At 44.5% G+C, this 21222-nt stretch overlaps 1 protein-coding gene across 2 annotated transcripts in view; it reads left to right on the plus strand.

Moving 5' to 3' along the window:
- LOC134227203 (long-chain fatty acid transport protein 4-like) overlaps positions 1 to 20773 on the plus strand; it is an 88251-nt gene extending 67478 nt beyond the window's left edge. For both annotated transcript variants that reach the window (XM_062708548.1, XM_062708549.1), the window contains exons 3-8: positions 18116 to 18266; positions 18334 to 18806; positions 18870 to 19071; positions 19133 to 19325; positions 19389 to 19519; positions 19580 to 20773. In XM_062708548.1, the coding sequence (XP_062564532.1) occupies positions 18116 to 18266; positions 18334 to 18806; positions 18870 to 19071; positions 19133 to 19325; positions 19389 to 19519; positions 19580 to 20197 (1768 nt within the window). In that variant the 3' untranslated portion in view covers positions 20198 to 20773. The remainder of the gene's footprint in view (positions 1 to 18115; positions 18267 to 18333; positions 18807 to 18869; positions 19072 to 19132; positions 19326 to 19388; positions 19520 to 19579) is intronic.
- The last annotated feature ends 449 nt before the right edge of the window (positions 20774 to 21222 follow it).

Genomic DNA, 21222 nt, shown 5'->3' on the forward strand with positions numbered 1-21222 from the left:
TTGTAGGTAGGGGAGAATGATGCAAAACGCACCACTGGTTCAATTAATGAACTCACTCATATAATCGTTTGTATTACATATAATTGATTTTCGGCGAAATTCAATAATGGCAATTCAATAATTTCAACTCACTTGTATGATTTTCGATCAACCAAATAAAGTTTATAAACAACCATGCGTTCCCGTTTAATTTTGGCCCATATTTTAAGCTCCAGTTCCAGTAGCCTTGCGAGCAAAGGCGTAGAATTGCCAATCCGAAGAAGGCGAGTTCGATTCGCGGTCCGGTCTAGAATTTTTCGGGTTGGGAACATTCTCGACTACCTGGACAAAGTGTGCACATTGTACTTGCCACACAAGATATGTACATACTCATGCAATCAAGCTTTCGATTACTAACTGAGGAAATGCTAATAGAATACTACACACTCAGTTTTTATTTCAGCAGCTCGGCAAAAATCCGCACAGCCGTGCGCCAGCAAAATAAATAACTGATATTCTGGCAAAAATAGCGTTTGTTAGCTGATTTTCGGCAAATTATTTGCTGATTATCAGCAATTTTGACAGAAATCTCGGCAAAAAACATGTTTGCTGGGGCACGGCTGTGCGATTCTCGGTAAAAGTTCAACATTTTGCTGAGATCCCGGTAAAAAAAATTAAGTGTGTAAGTTTAAAAGCAGGCATGTAAAGCCATTGAAGGAGAAGAAGATTTTAAACAAATTTTAAATGCCTACAAGTAAAGCATAGCATAGTAATGGTGAACTTGGTAGATTGGACACTAATGATACTCATGTTTTTCTTTTGGAATCTCCATTCAGATTACTACCAGCAATAAAGATGGGTATGGTCTTCGATTGCAGTCTAGGATAGCGGTTCTCAACCTGGGGTACATGTACCCCTGGGGGTACCTTCGCTCAAACAAAACTGTACCTCGGACAAAAACGCATAATGGCGGACGTATTACAATTCTAATAGGAGCTTATTGATAAAATTTTGATAATTGTGATTTTTTTTATTTCAAAACTTTGTCTCCTCAACTAGAACAGAATAGGAAGGGCTGCGGAACAATAGATCAAATGGATAAATGTTGAACGAGAAAATTTAAAAAATCTTTAATATAATCTATCTGATCTAAACAAAATGTTGAATAATATGTTTCTATGCTTTTAAACTAAAATCTAGAATTTAAAGGTTTGGAAGCCTCCATTTGAGAGGCATGTAGGCTTTTTTCAGACAAGTTCAGTTGCTTCGTTGCAAGAGGTTTAGAAGCATCTTTCTACACTTAACGGAAGCCGTCTTCGGAGCAGCACGAATGTCTCCTTTAAAGATGTTCAGAAGCTTTCTTTCAAAAAGCTCGGAAGCCTCGTTTCAAGAGGCTCGGAAGCCTCGTTTCAAGAGGCTCGGAAGCTTCGTTTCAAGAGGCTCGGAAGCTTCGTTTCAAGAGGCTCGGAAGCCTCGTTTCAAGAGGCTCGGAAGCCTCTATTCAAGAGGCTCGGAAGCCTCCTTTCAAGAGGCTCGGAAGCCGCCTTTCAAGAGGCTCGGAAGCCTCCTTTCAAGAGGCTCGGAAGCCTCCTTTCAAGAGGCTCGGAAGCCTCCTTTCAAGAGGCTCGGAAGCCTCCTTTCAAGAGGCTCGGAAGCCTCCTTTCAAGAGGCTCAGAAGCCTCCTTTCAAGAGGCTCAGAAGCCTCCTTTCAAGAGGCTCAGAAGCCTCCTTTCAAGAGGCTCAGAAGCCTCCTTTCAAGAGGCTCAGAAGCCTCCTTTCAAGAGGCCTGGAAGCCTCCTTTCAAGAGGCTCAGGCCTCCTTTCAAGAGGCTCAGAAGCCTCCTTTCAAGAGGCTCAGGAAGCCTCCTTTCAAGAGGCTCAGAAGCCTCCTTTCAAGAGGCTCAGAAGCCTCCTTTCAAGAGGCTCAGAAGCCTCCTTTCAAGAGGCTCAGAAGCCTCCTTTCAAGAGGCTCGGAAGCCTCCTTTCAAGAGGCTCAGAAGCCTCCTTTCAAGAGGCTCAGAAGCCTCCTTTCAAGAGGCCGGGAAGCCTCCTTTCAAGAGGCTCGGAAGCCTCCTTTCAAGAGGCTCGGAAGCCTCCTTTCAAGAGGCTCGGAAGCCTCCTTTCAAGAGGCTCGGAAGCCTCCTTTCAAGAGGCTTGGAAGCCTCCTTTCAAGAGGCTCGTAAGCCTCCTTTCAAGAGGCTCGGAAGCCTCCTTTCAAGAGGCTCGGAAGCCTCGTTTCAAGAGGCTCGGAAGCCTCATTTCAAGAGGCTTCGAAGCCTCATTTCAAGAGGCTTGGAAGCCTCATTTCAAGAGGCTCGGAAGCCTCATTTCAAGAGGCTAGGAAGCCTCCTTTCAAGAGACTCGGAAGCCTCCTTTCAAGAGGCTCGGAAGCCTCCTTTCAAGAGGCTCGGAAGCCTCCTTTCAAGGGGCTCAGGCCTCCTTTCAAGAGGCTCAGGCCTCCTTTCAAGAGGCTCGGAAGCCTCCTTTCAAGAGGCTCAGAAGCCTCCTTTCAAGAGGCTCAAGCCTCCTTTCAAGTGGCTCAGAGCCTCCTTTCAAGAGGCTCAGAAGCCTCCTTTCAAGAGGCTCAGGCCTCCTTTCAAGAGGCCTGGAAGCCTCCTTTCAAGAGGCTCAGAGCCTCCTTTCAAGAGGCTCAGAAGCCTCCTTTCAAGAGGCCTCGAAAGCCTCCTTTCAAGAGGCTCGGAAGCCTCCTTTCAAGAGGCTCAGGCCTCCTTTCAAGAGGCTGGAAGCCTCCTTTCAAGAGGCCTCAGCCTCCTTTCAAGAGGCTCAGGAAGCCTCCTTTCAAGAGGCCTCAGAAGCCTCCTTTCAAGAGGCTCAGAAGCCTCCTTTCAAGAGGCTCGGAAGCCTCCTTTCAAGAGGCTCAGAAGCCTCCTTTCAAGAGGCTCAGAAGCCTCCTTTCAAGAGGCTCAGCCTCCTTTCAAGAGGCTCAGAAGCCTCCTTTCAAGAGGCTCAGCCTCCTTTCAAGAGGCTCAGAAGCCTCCTTTCAAGAGGCTCAGGAAGCCTCCTTTCAAGAGGCTCAGAAGCCTCCTTTCAAGAGGCTCAGAAGCCTCCTTTCAAGAGGCTCGGAAGCCTCCTTTCAAGAGGCTCAGGAAGCCTCCTTTCAAGAGGCTCAGAGCCTCCTTTCAAGAGGCTCAGAAGCCTCCTTTCAAGAGGCTCGAAGCCTCCTTTCAAGAGGCTCAGAAGCCTCCTTTCAAGAGGCTCAAGCCTCCTTTCAAGAGGCTCGGAAGCCTCCTTTCAAGAGGCTCGGAAGCCTCCTTTCAAGAGGCCTGGAAGCCTCCTTTCAAGAGGCTCGGAAGCCTCCTTTCAAGAGGCTCGGAAGCCTCCTTTCAAGAGGCTCGGAAGCCTCCTTTCAAGAGGCTCGGAAGCCTCCTTTCAAGAGGCTCGGAAGCCTCCTTTCAAGAGGCTCGGAAGCCTCCTTTCAAGAGGCTCGGAAGCCTCCCTTGAAAGGGCTCGGAATTATTCTTTCAAGAGTCTTGAAGCCTACTTTCAAGAGGGGGTATCTCAATTAATGCAAAAGTTTGAAGGGGTACCTCTTAAGAAAAATGTTGAGAACCGCTGGTCTAGGACCACCTTCAGCGTAACTTGGGGGGAGAAGGAAGTGCTGGTGTAGTACTTACTTAATGAGAGGCCCCCGAATCAGCGACACCCTCATAAGTACCACGAAGTTGGATATTGGGGAAGGTATTCTTTAGGTCAGGATTTGCCTGTAGCTGACAATGTGACCATGTTAGATCTTACACCGTAACACACCGCACAAAGGTGTCTCTACCCAGCGTTACGGGGTCATATTTTGAAAATAATTTTAAATGCTTTGGAAAGTCAGAAAAGCTGATTACTTCGAGTAGACATGTATTATGACATGTACACAAAATAAAAAAACACGTTAATTTTGAGATGCTAAAAGTTACGCTTAAATGGTTCTCTCCCTAACAAGTTTGCGTAAAATTTGAACGCGATATCGACGATTTACGTCAAATGTCGCCTATGTTTAAGGACAAGCCTCCCGGAATTCGAAACTAATTGCACTCACGTTTTCAAGAGTACCCGACTCAGTACGGAAGCAACGCACAAATGTCATTTTTATTTTTACAACTTTGCTGCGAAACAATTGACAGTTGTGCGTTGCTTCCGTTTTGAGTGGGGTGCCCTTGAAAACGCGAATGACATTTACGCCAATAATGCCGTTTCATTGATGTGCATTTTTTCTATCTGCGTATCTAGGCTTGGAAATTTCGTGTCTGCACATTAAAATTATTCAGTATTCGGTTTATAAAACATCGAAAAGGGTTAGGGGTGCATTTAGGACCATTCTCTTCTATTGGTAGGTAGGTCCCTACCTTTAACAGCGAGTCGGACAAAAAGTCGAGTTGTTACACGCGTTTCGTATTTTCTTGTGTCACTGCGTCGTCGGTTATGTTTTCTTTGGTCGTCATCGTTTTCTGCAGACACATAGTGAGCCGTTTATGGGTGATCATGACGCGCAAGTCTTAACTATTTCAGTTTTGTTACTGTTGTTGGCAATAATAAGAATCCTTATTTATTTATTCTTCTTTCTTGGAACATTGCCGCTGCTAAGAATTTATTTATCATTTTTACAGTTTATTAACCGCAAGGGTTCTTAGCAAAAGTAACATTTTTGCATTCGTATGTCATGAGGCTAACACGAGGATATTTCAATCTGAATATTTGCTGAACTGTACCTGATTTCCACCCAGTCAGTTCAACGAATACGTGCTTAGCATCAAACATCGGAAGTTTTTTGGCGGATTCAGGTCCTTATGTGTTATAATTTGGGCCGGATTTCCCATTTCTGTGTCGAAATCCTGTAAATCTCTCGTTTCTGAAAATACCTGAGAACAAAATCCGTGGATAAGATTCAAGAGGGTTGTGGACTTAGTGATGGGCAAAACGGATCACATTGTTGAACGGATCAGATGTGGGTCACTCATTCAGTCTAATGATCCGGATCTTTAATACAGATCGGATCTTTGAATCAAAACGTAAGAAGAATGCAAAATAGTAAAACGGTTGTCATTCAGGACTACACTTTTGACCCTCACATACACTTATGACATGCATAGAGAATCTACAACAAATTTTTAGTTTTATCATTTCCTTACAAATGATTAGATCTTCTTCTTCTTCTTCTTATTGGCATTACATCCCCACACTGGGATAGAGCCGCCTCGCAGCTTAGTGTTCATTAAGCACTTCCACAGTTATTAACTGCGAGGTTTCTAAGCCAGGTTACCATTTTTGCATTCGTATATCATGAGGCTAACAACGATGATACTTTTATGCCCAGGGAAGTCGAGACAATTTCCAATCCGAAAATTACCTAGACCGGCACCGGGAATCGAACCCAGCCACCCTCAGCATGGTCTTGCTTTGTAGCCGCGCGTCTTACCGCACGGCTAAGGAGGAGGATAATATGCTGATTTCGGAATCGGATCTTTGGAAAAGTGAACTGCGAATCATTCACTCACTTCGAAGATCGGGATCATTTTAACGGTTCCAGATGTGAACGCCCATCTCTACGTGGTTAACCATTTCTCACCTATAGCTTTTTCTGGATAAATACGGAATATCCTTCCTCGCGTCCAGCTGTTTCGTTCCTTGCCGCTATAGCTATTATCACTAGATCGCCGATTCGATCATTTTACACATCTCCAAACTATTTGGATTGAGCTGGCATTACTGGGAGATACTTCTTAATCCAACGCTTCCAGAAGCTGTCTGGATAGCATTTCAATTGTAACGAAGGGCTGGTGCTTGTTTCGTAGGTATCGTAGCTGGTTGCACTACCCCGCCGGAGCTCAGGAGTAAAAATGGTTGGGCGTAAGGGCTTCGTTCTTTTCACTGTCCAGGGGTCGGGGTCAGTTGACGTAAGTTGACAAAGCTTCATCATCGGGATGTCTATCGGTCAGTAGACAGGTGAGTCCTGTCTTGACGGAGCGTACAAGCCTCTTCCCACGCCACCAATGCAATGTGAGGGGCGTACGAAGGGTTGAACTTCCACTGAATTTTTTGGTTGGTGATGGTGGAACCAAGAGATAGGTTGACACACCGTATTTATTCGGCCAGTTCATCACTACTTCCCTGGAAATTAGTCCCCTGGTCCGCATTAATCTCTTGGGGAACTCCCCGCCGTGCGATAAACCTTCGAATAGCTTGTTTACAGAACTCCGTTGATAACAATGCCGCTACTTTCAAATGTACTGCCCTAGTTGTCAGTTGTCAGAGACCTGAAATAGTCCAGTCCTACGAATGTGAAAGCTCTCACGCAGGGCGTAATTCGGGACAACAGTAGGGGACCTATTTTGGGAACCTGAGGTAGAGCTCAATACACCGAGCACCAACTGCAACTTTTCGTAGCTTTCCGTACAACAACTCTTATATCTCAGACATTGTAGTTTTTTCGGATCTTGTTGACCAGTGTTTCTCCGTTTGCGTGACCATATTTCCCGTGATACCAATTTACCAGAAGGTGTGTACATTGTGCTCTTTAGATGTTAGAACGGGAAACTTCGTGCCGTACGGAAGCTGCAATTCGTCCATTTTTTCGTATCACGTCTCCTTCGCCGGTGACAGCTTGTATATACGACTACTCTTCTGAACAACTGAATGCTGGCTTTCATGAACGGATTGATTTCTTCGCAGAATACGCATCTCATCGGAAAACGCTTCTGCCTGTACCAACCTCCAGATAGAATGTTCAGCTTCGTTCAGTTCCCTGCTTGACAAGATATCCACGTTGATCGCAGAGCCGAGTCTTTTGCGTTGGCAATTGTTGTAGAACCTTTGTAGATATGCTACAGCTCTGACCAGTCTCTTCCACTTGGAGAATCGTCGGAAGTGTATTATCGGCTCAACCGAAATCTGCACGTTAACGTGGAAGTTCCGCAACTCTTCAGTTGTACCTTCTTTCGTCCGGGAGTCTTCTACGGGTCGTTGACTCTCGTCCTCGTATATAAATACAGGACCTTTGAATCAGCGGCTGCTCTCGAAGTAGTTAGGGCTTTTTCTAAAGTGTTATTATGGTCGGGACAACGGACACGACAATAAAACCCGGAACGTTTACGGAGCAAAAACAAAACGTGTTCTTTATTTACTGTTGAGTGTTCAGTGTTCAAATTTTGACTTTTTCGCTCCCCTCCCCTAAAAAGGGCCGTTTGATTATTGTTGGGTGATGTGGACGAACGCGCTCAACCTCCGAAGCCGTACAGCGTGTGACCCTGGCGCTTCAGTGCGTAGACGACATCCATGGCGGTGATTGTTTTGCGCTTGGAGTGCTCCGTGTAGGTAACAGCGTCCTTGATAACATTTTCCAGGAACACTTTCAGCACACCGCGGGTTTCCTCGTAGATAATCCCGTAGACACGCTTGATTCCTCCACGCCGACGGATTCCAGGCTTGGAGATGCTAACATCCAGTGCACCTTCCGCAACACATTCCGATGGCGCTAGGCCCCTCCTTTGCCATGTCTATGGGTCTGGACTGTCTGTGTGATCTGAAATAGCGTGCATGCCAGACAGCCTCCTCTATCAAATAAAGTAAAACCATTAGCCCCGCCCCATTAGTAAGCGTTACCGGTGCACATTTTGATTCACTGTTGGGGCGGAATCGCATCATTTTCTTTATGCATAAAAAGACCCGTATTTCGGGGTGCGCCATTTTCATTCGAGCATTCACGGAGAACGGACACGACGCTCCATCGGTAGCCAGCATCGTCGGGCGTTGGTTAGCGATCCCAGCGGCAACGGCTGCCGCATCGATAGCGTTGGCTTTGGCGGCTGTCAACGATTGCGGAGCGGTGTGCGGTGGTTGCTGATAGTGATTGGAGTCATTAAAAATAAAACGGTTCTGTTCAGGACCATTATTATATTGGAAAGAAAGTTGAGAGGATTTTTCCAAGGTGCGACCGCGAGTTGACCCCGGCGGACTTCGGTTAGTTAGGGACAATTTCGGTTAGTCAGAAAACTCCAAGGTTGGCATCAACATTTTTACTTTTGCTATTAGGGATTGGAACTGAGCATTTTTCTACTTCATCTACATTCCAACTAGAACTTGGCCTGCTTTTCAACTTAGTATTCTATTAGCGCTTCCTCAGTTATAATGATAAGCTGTTCTAAACCCGCCATTAGATGAGGATGTATCTTGTGTGGCAATCGCTTGGCGATGAACAAATCGCTTGGCGATGGCGACAGTTCAATCGAAAATATGCCGTCGGTAGTGAAATTACTAGTCCGCATTGACGGGTGGTCACCAAGGTGCGTCTTCAGCGATTTGACGGTAATTATCATTGATTACTGAAATTCTAATGGAAATAAAGTAAAGAGTACAATTTAACCTGACAAATTAAATTTTGTATCTGAAATATCCAAATTCAGTTAAGCTCATTCTAGACTCGTCTAGACTTTTCGATTCGACGAACAACAATGAAATTGAAATTTTTGTTAGGGGTTTCAATTGAACAAACAAAACTGAACTACTCGTATTATACAAACTTCAACAAATTTGGCTTAATCTCTAAAATATATCAGTAATTTTGAAAATGTAAATTTTCAATTGCATTCAACAAATTTCATATTTTGTATATTTATCGAAACCAGTGTTATGAGAAATCAATAGAGTTATTTTATAATATTTATGCATGATGGCACTACATGCCTCAATCCACCAAACTATTTTACGTAGTCTACGTCGGGCGGCCGTGTCTTGTACACAACCCTTATGATTTTTCGATTCAGATTTTTTCTTCTCAAGGGGGACCCGATTTTTTCAATAATTCCGGAACGCAACGTCCGATCGGGGCCAATTTTCAATAGCAAACAATGAATTCTTCGTCGAATATATAAAGTACTAGTCAACCCGGCAGACGTTGTCCTACATAGTAGGCGGAAAATGTCTGTGCTGTGAACTGCTTAAGCGAAATTTCCACACGAATGTTAATTTTAGTTTTTCATGATTTACTTAACCCTGTCTATGATTTTCACATAGGGATATCATATGAACCCGTTGGAAACTAAATATAATGAACGTTCCTGCTGAAGGAATGAAGAAAATCCATCCAGCCGTTTTTGAGTTATGCGGATACGAATGCAAACCATTTCATTTTTATTATATAGAAGAAGAAGATCATTCCACGTCGAGCATCCGAGCGAGACAATTGTAAGTCCGCGTACGGTCTGCTTCTCTTTTGGTTTTTTTTCCTGAAGTACAGGTAGAGGTTTTTTTCCGAAAGTGTTTTGAAGCGAAGTGCTTGAGTGGAAGTGGTGCGTAGCTGAAGCAGTTAAGTAGCCATTTCGTTGCTTTTGCAAGACAACGCAAAGTTTTGCAGTTTCTTCGGCGTCCATCGCTGGCGCAGGCATCATCGCCCCACGCCGACAGTCATCATCCATCGTGCGTCTCCACCAACACAGACGCTGCCGTCCTGCCACCGTCCATCTACCCAGTTGCAGTGTTGTCTGCGGCAAGAACACCAACAACAGCGTGGTTCGCTTCGACCGCACCACCGCCCCGGCGATTGTCTATCCAGCCAGTGTGTGCTGCGCGACACAGCAGTGTGAACGCAAGTATTTACTTGAGCTCCCTCTCGTTGTTCCCCTCTCTTCTCCATCTTATTGGAATAGTTTTTTCCTTTTTCTTTTACTCGTCTTCCCCTCTCATTAATTTGTGTGTGTTTTTTTCTGTCCTTGTGATAATTGTTGAGTTTTAAAATAGATTGTGCCTCGCTGCAGCGGCGCATTTCGTGTCCGCAATGCGCGAAGGTGAAGTTGGCGGGGGTACTTCGTGTTCCATGTCAGATGTTTCGTTGCATTCGGGTGTTCCAAACCAAAACGAAATGGATACCAGCAACGCTAAAATTTCCTCTACGAGCCCTCGTCCCAAGGTCTACCCTCACGACTATAGTGGGCCGTATGTTGTTTTCTTTCGACCCAAAGGCAAACGTTTGAATATCAGCCAGATCAGCAAAGATCTGGAAAAGCGATTTTCGTCTGTCACGACCATTGACATGGTTGGGTCCAGTAAGCTTCGCGTCACGGTCAGTGATCGCAAACAGGCCAACGAGATTGCCACCTGCGAGCTTTTCACTCTCGAATATAAGGTGTATTTACCGTCAGCAGTGTGTGAGATCGCGGGGGTGGTGACGGAGGGAAGTATGACATGCGACGATTTGAAACAAGGTTCCGGTCGTTTCAAGAACGTTTCTTTGCCTCCTGTTGCGATACTGGATTGCAAACAAATGTATTCGGTGTCGCAGGAGGGAGAGAAGCGGATTTATTCCCCGTCCGACTCATTCTGCGTCACCTTTTCTGGGTCCGCACTGCCCGACTACGTAGTGATTGGCAAACTTCGTCTACCTCTTCGGCTGTATGTACCGAAGGTGATGAACTGTGTTAATTGCAAGCAGCTGGGCCACACCGCTCAGTACTGCTGCAATAAACCTTGCTGTGCATCATGCGGAGAGAAGCATGTGGAGGGGGCGTGCAAGACAGCACCGAAATGTGTCTATTGTAACGAAAGCCCTCCCGAAAAGCCCTGCTCTTGAAGCTTGCCCAACGTACATACAGCAGCGAATCCACCAGGAACGGTCTCTTCAGCAGCGTTCTCGGCGAAGTTACGCCGAAATGTTGAGGAAGGCCGCTTCTCCAGTCGTTTCTGACACCATCTACTCGTCTCTTCCTTTGGACGATCAAGGTAGCTCCGACTCCGAGGTTGTAAATTGGGTTCCCTTTGTTTTCAATGGCTCAACGAGGAAGAGAATAAAACAGAGCCAGCGACCCTCGAAAAAGCCTAGAAAACAGCCTCAAAGTGAGCCCCAATCCAACATGGTCAAATTCAAAGCGGGTGGAAATACTCAAAAACGTTCAACTTTTGTGGTTTCACATCGGGATGATCGAGAGTTTCCACCGCTTCCGGGAACATCTAAAATCCCAGATGCCCCAATTTTTGCGATTACTCAGCCAGAAAGAGATCATAGAGAGCGAGCAGAAGGCCCCCGAGCGCTCCAATGTTCACTCTTTCTGGCATCGTGGAGATCATCCTCAACTTCTTTGATGCTTCCGACCCCGTGAAGAACATGGTCAAAACTGTTCTGCCTATTCTGACTCCTCTCCTGAAGCAGCTGGCTTCAAAAATGCCCCTCCTCGAGTCATTTGTATCCTTCGATGGCTAACTTAGTCAATAAGGGTAACACGATTTCGATTCTACAATGGACTGTCAAAGTATTCTTCCAAAATTAGATATTTTTAAATTTTTAGTTAACAAATTACAATGCGATGCTTTTGCTTTATGTGAAACATGGCCAACACCAGATATGAACCTTCAATTTCCTGATTTCAACATAATCCGCCGCGATCGGGCAAATCGATATGGAGGGGTGCTTTTAGGGATCAAAAAACAGCACTCCTTCTATAGAGTCGATCTTGCGCCGATGTCTGGCACCGAAGCTGTCGCATGTCAGGTGACTATTCGAGGAAAAGACCTCAGTATTGCCTCGTTATATCTTCCTCCAAACACCGCGATATCTCGTAGAGATCTCTCGCACATCTGCTCGGTTATGCCCGAGCCACGGTTGCTCTTGGAAGATTTTAACTCCCACGGAACAGGCTGGGGGGAACTGTACGACGACAACCGTTCAACAATGATATACGACCTCTGCGACGACTTTAATACGTCAATTTTGAATACAGGAGAAGTTACACGAGTGGCTCCTCCAGCAAGGGATAGCCGTCTAGATCTTTCCATTTGTTCGAGCTCATTATTGTTGGACTGTACTTGGAAGGTGGTCCAAAATCCCCATGGTAGTGATCATTTGCCGATCGAAGTCTCGATTTCCAATGGACGTAATCAATCTATTTCCATTGACCTCTCATATGACCTCACGAAGCACATCGATTAAGGCACATATGCGGAGGCCATCATTGATGGCGTAATGTCGATAGAAGCACTTCCACCGCGAGAAGAGTACGAGTTTCTATCCCAGTTGATCCTTGACAGTGCTCTTCAGGCACAAAGCCGGCCAGTGCCAGGAGCTTCGGTTCGTAGGAAACCACCCAGTCCGTGGTGGGATGTCGAGTGTACACAACTTTATCGCAAGAAATCCGCCGCGTTCAAAGAATTTCGGAAACACGGTTCGATCGTTCTTTACAAACGGTACATCGCGCTCGAGATCCAGTTCAAGAAACTGGTCAAAGTGAAGAAACGCGGATATTGGCGCACTTTTGTTGAAGGTTTATCGCGCGAGACCTCAATGAAAACTCTGTGGACCGTCGGGAGAAGAATGCGCAACGCGTCGTCCGTAAATGAAGATCGTGAAAGCTCGTCGCGGTGGATACTTGACTTCGCAAAGAAAGTTTGTCCGGATTCGGTGCCGGTGAAACAAGAGCTACGTGATGCTTTTGCTGACACGGATGACATGGATCGCCCCTTTTCGATGATTGAATTCTCGCTTGCTCTCCTTTCATGTAACAATTCCGCTCCAGGGATGGATAGAATCAATCTGCTTAAAAACCTCCCAGACGTCGCGAAGAGGCGCTTATTGAGCCTTTTCAACCAATTAGTGGAGTGCAACATTGTTCCGGATGATTGGAGGCAAGTGAGGGTGATAGCCATCCAGAAGCCCGGAAAACCCGCGTCGAATTATAACTCGTATCGCCCCATCGCGATGCTGTCATGTCTTCGGAAGTTGTTGGAGAAGATGATTCTCTTCCGGCTAGACAAATGGGTTGAATCGAATAGTTTTTTGTCAGATACACAGTTTGTTTTCCGCAGGGGCAAGGGAACGAACGACTGTCTTGCGTTGCTTTCTTCAGAAATTAAGCTTACTTTCGCTAAAAAAGAGCAAATGGGCTCAGTTTTTTTGGACATTAAGGGGGCTTTTGATTCAGTTTGCGTTGATGTCTTATCCGACAAACTCCACGCGTGTGGACTTTCACCAATTTTAAACAATTATTTGTACAATTTGTTGTCAGAGAAGCGTATGAGTTTTTCTCATGGTGACTTGGCAACTTCACGAATTAGCTACATGAGTCTCCCCCAGGGCTCATGTTTAAGCCCCCTTCTTTACAATTTTTACGTCAGAGACATTGATGAAGGTCTCATGCCAAATTGCTCGTTAAGGCAGCTTGCAGATGATTGTGTTGTATCCGTTTCGGGGCCAACCGCAGTTGATCTGCAAGGACCGTTGCAAGATACTCTGGACAATTTGTCCACTTGGGCTACGAAGCTGGGTATCGAATTCTCTTCGGAGAAAACTGAGATGGTTGTCTTTTCAAAAAAACATAAGCCGGCAAAGTTCCCGCTCCAACTGATGGGTAAGACAATCACTCATAGCATGTCTTCTAAATACCTCGGGGTCTGGTTCGACTCGAAATGTACCTTCGGGAAGCACATTGTGTATCTAACACAAAAATGCCAGAAACGGATCAACTTCATGCGATCAATAACCGGAACATGGTGGGGAGCGCATCCCGAAGATCTTATGACGTTGTATAGAACAACCATTTTGTCGGTCCTCGAATACGGTAGTTTCTGCTTCCAGTCCGCGGCTAAAACACAGATGCTGAAGCTTCAAAGGATTCAGTACCGCTGTCTCCGTATCGCGTTAGAATGTAGGAATTCGACACATACGATGTGCTTGGAAGTACTTGCGGGAGTACTGCCACTAACAGATCGTTTCGCGGAATTATCGCTCCGGTTCCTCATCCGCTGTGAGGTTCTCAATCCATTGGTCATTGACAACTTCGAGAAGCTGCTCGAACAAAACCCTCAATCTCGATTCATGAGTATTTACTGGTATTTACTGGAGTATTTACTGGTACATGACGCTGGAGGTAAGCCCATCTTTGGTTGACACCAATCGTGCTAACTTCGTAGACTCTTACAGTTCCTCTGTTACTTTTGATCTGTCCATGAAGCAGGAGGTTCATGGAATACCAGACTTTCTGTGTGCGGAGGTCATACCTCCATTATTTGCAAGCAAATACGGGCACACCAGTGAGGAGAGAAGCTTTTTTACAGACGGGTCAAAAATGGATGACTCCACTGGTTTCGGTGTTTTCAACGTTTTTCATAGCGCCTATTTTAAGCTCAAAGAGCCTTGTTCCGTGTATACTGCTGAGCTAGCAGCTCTACACTATTCACTTGAGCAAATCGCATCCCTACCTCCTGACCACTTTTTTATCTTCACCGACAGTTTATCAGGTATCAGGTATCAGAACGTCGGCTCAGGAGGCACGTTCCCCTCAATTTGGGAGATTTGTGCCATCGCCTTCACTGGCCTTTCTCATCATTTACCTGACGGAAAAGGAAGTGAAAAGGGGAAAGGAAGAGGAAGTGAAGTTGGAAAGGAGAATGGAACCATTTATCGGAAAGCCAATTATGTAGACTCACACGCATTCAGCTAGGGACTAAAGAGAGGTGTCACAAAAACATAGAGGACGTAACAATGGACTAACGTCAAAGACGAAACACAGAGTGCACTGTGAAAAATGCATAATGCGAATCCATATAGGTGACAATCACAAAGTACATTGTAAAAATCGCATAATGCGAATCCATATAGGTGACAATTTGTTGAAAACTAAGTAAAACACATATCCATAACACCACTCTTATTTAACCTCACGTTGAGATTGAACAAGAGTAGCCGAAGCCGAACGTCAAGGACAAGACACAGAGTACACTGTGAAAAAACGCATAATGCGAATCCGTATAGGTAACATACACAAAGCACATTGTAAAAAACGCATAATGCGAATCCATATAGGTGACAATTTGGTGAAAACTAATTAAAACACATATTCATAACCCTACTCTTATTTAACCTCACGATGAGGTTGAATAAGAGTAGCCGATTATCTCGGAGAAGTAAAAAGTCAACTACGCCATAGCTCCGGTTAGCGCAGCGAGGGCTAAAATACTGTGAAGGGGGCCCTGGAGCTTCACAAGCTCCGTTTGCGGTTAGGTTCTTATTAGACCCCCCTAACCATTCATTCGTAGGCACGGTAAGCATTGAGCCGCATCACACCGAAAATTAGGGGTCACCTGTATGGTGGACTTTTACCACTGGAACAGGCAATCCGTAATGTTATTCTTAGCCAGATAACCAGCTGCCGACAATACACGGCTATCTAGGCTGTTCGTGGAGAGAAGTTGACATTGACTTTACGTCAACTCTCAATGTGGCCGAACAGCCGACAAGGGCCACTTTTTTATCTTCACCGACAGTCTAAGTTCCTTGGAAGCTGTTCGGTCAATGAAACCGGTTAAGCACTCAGCGTATCTTCTGAATGGGATACGGAAAGCTTTGAGTGCCTTATCACAACGGTCTTACACAATCACCATGGCTTGGGTCCCTTCTCATTGCTCGATCCCGGGAAATGAGAAAGCGGACTCTTTGGCTAAGGTGGGCGCTATGGAAGGTGATATTTACGATCGGAAAATCACCTTCGATGAATTTTTCACATTAGTTCGTCAGGAAACCTTGAACAGCTGGCAACAGAAATGGACAAATGGGGAGTTGGGTAGATGGCTGTATTCAATTCGCCCGCAGGTGTCGAAGTGTCCATGGTTCAAAAAATTGAATATGGGACGAGACTTCATTCGAACCATGTGTCGTCTAATGTCCAATCACTACCCTCTAAATGCACATCTTTTCAGAGTGGGGCTCTCGGAAGGGAATCTTTGTGTTTGCGGCGAGGATTATCAGGACATCGATCATGTCGTGTGGGCGTGCGAGGAGCATCGTGGCCCCAGATCTGCGCTAACTGAACATCTCCGGGTCCGAGGAAAACAACCAAAGCCTATTAGGGAAGTGTTGTCGGGCCTTGATCTAGAGTACATGTCCCTGGTCCACCAATTTTTGAAAGTTGCTGATGTAAAACTGTAATCATTATCTGCCCATTCCCTTGTTTGTCGTACCCCATATCGAATGTCTTCCTCTTGTTGTACATTTCCATGTCTGTCGTTAATCCCTTCCGTATGTCTTCCTCTCGTTGTTATCTCCCAAAAAAATGTTTGTTTGTCCCGTTACAAATGTAAAAATGCGAGGAAAGTCAACTTTGTGAACATCAGCATCGTAATTACTTAAGCACCCCAAAATCCTTTCCTTTCCTACTGTATTATTGTATTCCCTAACCTCGACTAAACCGCGAGTCTTTCGGTTTCCCAAAACTAACACTATGTATAAGATTCAAGAAATGTATTGTTAAACTTGATTTCGGCTCCGTAACGCTTCACGGCAAATGAGCCTTCCAAATAAACGAAAGATTAAAAAAACCCTGATTAATCCACCTAGGGGAGATGGTGCCTTTCTCGTGCATTATAAAAATAGTATTTTGGCCATTACTCTTGAGCCCATAGTCCGATCTGGCCAATTTTCAATAGGAAACAATGAGAGAGTATTCTGCGTCGAATGCAACTTCTTGCGAGTAAATCGGTTAAGGATATGTGCATGAAAAATGAGTGACATTTTTTTCTGTAAAAAAAGTGGTATTTTGGCCATAACTTCCAAGCCCATAGTCCGATCTGACCAATTTTCAATAGGAAACAATGGTAGAGTATCCTGCGTTGCGAGTAAATCGGTTAAGGATAAGTACCTGAAAAATGAGTGACATTTTTTTTGGGTGGGTGCGCACACACACACACACACACACACACACACACACACACACACACACACACACACACACACACACACACACACACACACACAGACATCACCTCAATTCGTCGAGCTGAGTCGATTGGTATATAACACTATGGGTCTCCGGGCCTTCTATAAAACGTTTTTTTTTGGAGCGATCATATAGCCTTTACGTATACTTAGTATACGAGAAAGGCGAAAAGAAGAAGAAGAAGAAGAAGAAGAAGAAGAAGAAGAAGAAGAAGAAGAAGAAGAAGAATAGAAGTTAAAAGAAGAAGACTAGTCGACCCGGCAGACGTTGTCCTGCATAGTAGGCGAAAATGCCCATGCAAAATTCCCATACGAATCTAAATTTTAGTTTTCCATAATTATCACAATTTTACCCGTGATTTTGCATGAGAAAATATAAATCCGTCGTAAAGTATAGCTGAGAAAGAATGAAGAAAAGCTATCCAGCCGTTTTCGAGTTATGCGGAAACGAACACAGACCATTTAATTTTGATTATATAGAAGATATAAAAGAAGAAGAAATATAACGAACAATCTGATTTTCATGGGTATTTTTATCTCATGTTAATGGCATTTTTAAATTGCGGAATATTTCGATAATGTTGATTACATTCCCATTAAGAGGTTTACTTACTAGTCAAGGGCTGAAAACCTGAAGAATAAAAAAATACATTTTGCTATTGGAAAAATCGTCGTTTAGGTGAAATGCTTATTATGTGGAGGTAAAATAGAAACGTTACTTCCGTTTTGGTAAGGAAAATGCTTGAAGACAGATGGAGGCGCATTATACGTCATTGGTTAGTGTCGCTAGGAAGCTTTGCCTCGCAAAATCGCTAGTTGTCTCATCCAATAACATGCAGGTTTTTAGGTAACGCCCATAAATAACGTCACGTTCAGAGGTAGGAGAGGGTTGAGAGAAGTGCGGCAGTTCATTAAATAAATTGAGATGCTTCATGCAAAAAGTGTGACAAAGGGGAAGAATGGTTAAAAAATGGCATTTTTTGCGTTACGTGATTGATGGGTCCTCCCTTACAATGGTTTTAATGTTATGGTACACCGGATTTATTCTAAATCGGGATCACTTATCAAACTGTGCATTATTCAACAGCAGTTTTTTTAATCTTTTACAAAATTTGCCGACAAGTTATTTTTTATAATCTAAAAGAGGTAGCTGCTGATCAAGTGCATCATCATCGATGTTAATCAACCAAATTTTAACGATTGTCCGCGTTTTACGTCAGATCCATTAGTGAGCGGATTCCAATTTGTTTGCAGAAGTAAACTTTTTCCCGACTTGTAGTCATAGTTGAGCTGTTGACTGCTAATGTTCATTTCAAATATTGCTTCGTAATTACCTCTCTGCTCAATGGCTTTCAATCTCGTAGCTATCCGCTTGAACTTTGTATTACTCTTTTCGTTCTGTACTCATTCGTTTTGTTTGCTGTGTCTTTTTTTGCAGAGCTCTAACACGCTACATCAAGTTGTTGATTCTGGTGAAAAAATACAACCGACAGAATGCGACAATCGCAGACATCTTTGCTGGATACGTCGCTAAGCAGCCGGAGAAAGCTTGCTTCGTCTTCGAAGGTCGCGAGTGGACTTTCAGAGAGGTTTCAGATTACTTTGATGCATTGCTTATGCGTTTTTCATTCACCTTCGCTCTATTCTTTCAAACAGGTCAGTGACTACTCGAACCGTGTGGCGAATGTGTTCCACACGCATGGCTACAAACGGGGAGACGTGGTTGGCCTTCTGCTGGAGAACCGGCCCGAATTCGTGGCAACGTGGCTTGGTCTATCCAAGCTTGGTATCGTCATTCCGCTGATCAACCATAATCTGAGGAAGAATGCCCTCCTGCACAGCATTACCGTTGCTAAGTGTAGTGCGCTGGTGTTTGGAGAATCGCTCCGCGAAGCGATATCGGAGATCTCTGATCAACTTCCGTCAACGCTGGCACTGTACCAGCTGAACGATGCTGTCCAACAAACAGTAATTCAAAACGCCAAAGACTTAGCGACATTGTTGCAAAATGCTTCGAAGGAACAACCAACAGCGAACGTCAATAGACCTGACCATCACGACCAACTGTTGTATATCTACACTTCGGGAACTACCGGACTGCCGAAGGCGGCCGTTATCACACATTCCAGGTTTGAGCTTGATGAGAAATATGTACATCAACAGATTTTTCATTGTGATTTTTTGCATTTCAGGTTCGTATTTATTACGGCAGCCATTCATATGGTAGCAGGTTTCCGACATGATGACATCTTCTACACCCCATTGCCGCTGTACCACACTGCCGGTGGTATGATGAGCGTTGGACAAGCCCTGCTGTTCGGAGCAACTGTTGTTATACGAAAGAAATTCTCTGCCTCTCAGTACTTTTCCGATTGTCAGAAATACAACTGCACGGTAAATATTGGCCTTATTTAGTTGTAGAACACAGTTCACGATCGTTCATTTCCATCCACAGATTGGTCAGTACATCGGAGAAATGTGTCGATACATCTTGGCAACTCCGGCTTCCGCAACCGATAAGGCACACAAGGTTCGACTGATCTTCGGTAATGGCTTGCGTCCGCAGATTTGGCCTCAATTTGTCGGACGGTTCAACATTCCACGGGTTGCCGAGTTCTATGGAGCTACCGAAGGCAATGCAAATATTGGTGAGTATTTCGTTAGCTACCACATTGATTGGAGGTGATTTGATCTCTTCCGCTGTTCAACAGTTAACATCGACAACACGGTGGGCGCCATTGGATTCGTATCCCGAATCATTCCACAGGTGTATCCCATTTCGATTATCAGGGCGGACCCAGCTACAGGTGATCCTATCCGCGGTAAAAATGGTTTATGTCAGGTATTTTGAGTCATGTTAAATACAGAATCAGTTGATCAGTTATCCTAATTTCTATTATAGTTATGCGAACCAAACGAGCCGGGAGTGTTCATCGGTAAGATTCTTCCCAATAACCCAAGCCGGGCGTTCCTCGGGTACGTCGACAAGAAAGCTTCCGAGAAGAAGATTGTTCGGGACATATTTAAAAAGGGCGATGCCGCTTTCTTGTCGGGTGATCTGCTTGTTGCTGATGCGCGAGGCAATCTTTTCTTCAAGGACCGAACCGGTGACACTTTCCGGTGGAAAGGAGAGAACGTTTCAACCAGCGAAGTTGAAGCTGAAGTCAGTAATGCTTCCGGTTATCGGGATACCGTGGTATACGGGGTGGAAATCCCCAACATGGAAGGGCGTGCAGGAATGGCAGCTGTCTTGGATCCGGAACGTCAAGTTGATCTTGCAAAGCTGGCCCAGACATTGAAAGAAACGCTTCCATCCTATGCGAGACCAATGTTCGTGCGTCTTCTAACGAAGGTCGATATGACGGGAACCTTCAAGCTGAAAAAGCTCGATCTACAGAAAGAAGGATTCGACCCCAACGTGATCGAGGATGCACTTTTCTATCTGTCGACGAAAGGAACGTACGAAAGCCTCACTAAGGAAGTCTTTGAACAGATAAGCCGTGGCGAAATTAGATTTTAAGCTCTGACTGAGCCAACAGTTCCGGTTCTAGCAAACTCCATCCTATTCCGTGGCCGATTCATGATGCTCAATAGATGCGCTTCCTTCTTCCTGTTCATTCCGTCTATAGTTTTGCATGATCCAACGATTCCATTAGTTTATTCCTCCTGTATCCGATTATAAGTAACTGTGATATCGCGTGAAAACGGATGGATCTAACTGGACAAAACGGTTGCGAACGCGAAGACTTTCCAGAAATACTAACTCTGTCAGATTCAATGGCGCCAATGATATTTTTTTTTATCAATAATGTACGAGTAATGAATTGTCAGATTATAATTTTCACTTTTTATACACAAATGTTCGACGGAGGAGATCCCGAAGGCACGAGAGGCCACACGTTGTTACTAATTTGCTATATGTTCGTGGCAGACAATTAGTTTACATTAGGATTGCTTTCCTGTACTTATACGTATTTTTAGTAAGGCAACTGTTTGCATTTAAGCAGAACAAAAGAGTATAGAAGAACGATGAACGATAGATAAATGTTGTCTTATAGATATGATGTGGAATAAAGTGGTTATGTATTTTGTAGCAGATTGTGTGTACATTTTATTGTTGATTAACACTAATTATCTGGTCGTACCTCCTCAGGAGAACTATGGCAAAATGAATGCTAACCTACTTAGCAATGGACTCCGCAAGAATGTTTATACTACATATGTTTAGATCTGTCCAGATTATTATTATAATCAAATTATCAACAAGAGAATTGCATTCTTTAATGCGCTCGTTCCTCCCGTTTTTCATAACAAACGGAAAAGGCTACTCTACAACTTTTTTCCCATGCCACTTTTACTGGCTTTTTTATTTTGTATTTAGCTTCGGATCCAGAAACGTTCCAGGTATAGGATAAGTAGAAAGGTGGTGTTGCTGTTAATTACGAATTCACATATGGAGAGAGACTCCAGTTCCAACTGAACGCTCTCCTTTGTCGACGCATTTGGGATGGATGCTGACTCAGCCGATTGGCCTAATAGTTGGCC

Source organism: Armigeres subalbatus, chromosome 3 (assembly GCF_024139115.2).
Source record: "Armigeres subalbatus isolate Guangzhou_Male chromosome 3, GZ_Asu_2, whole genome shotgun sequence".
Taxonomy (NCBI): domain Eukaryota; kingdom Metazoa; phylum Arthropoda; class Insecta; order Diptera; family Culicidae; genus Armigeres; species Armigeres subalbatus.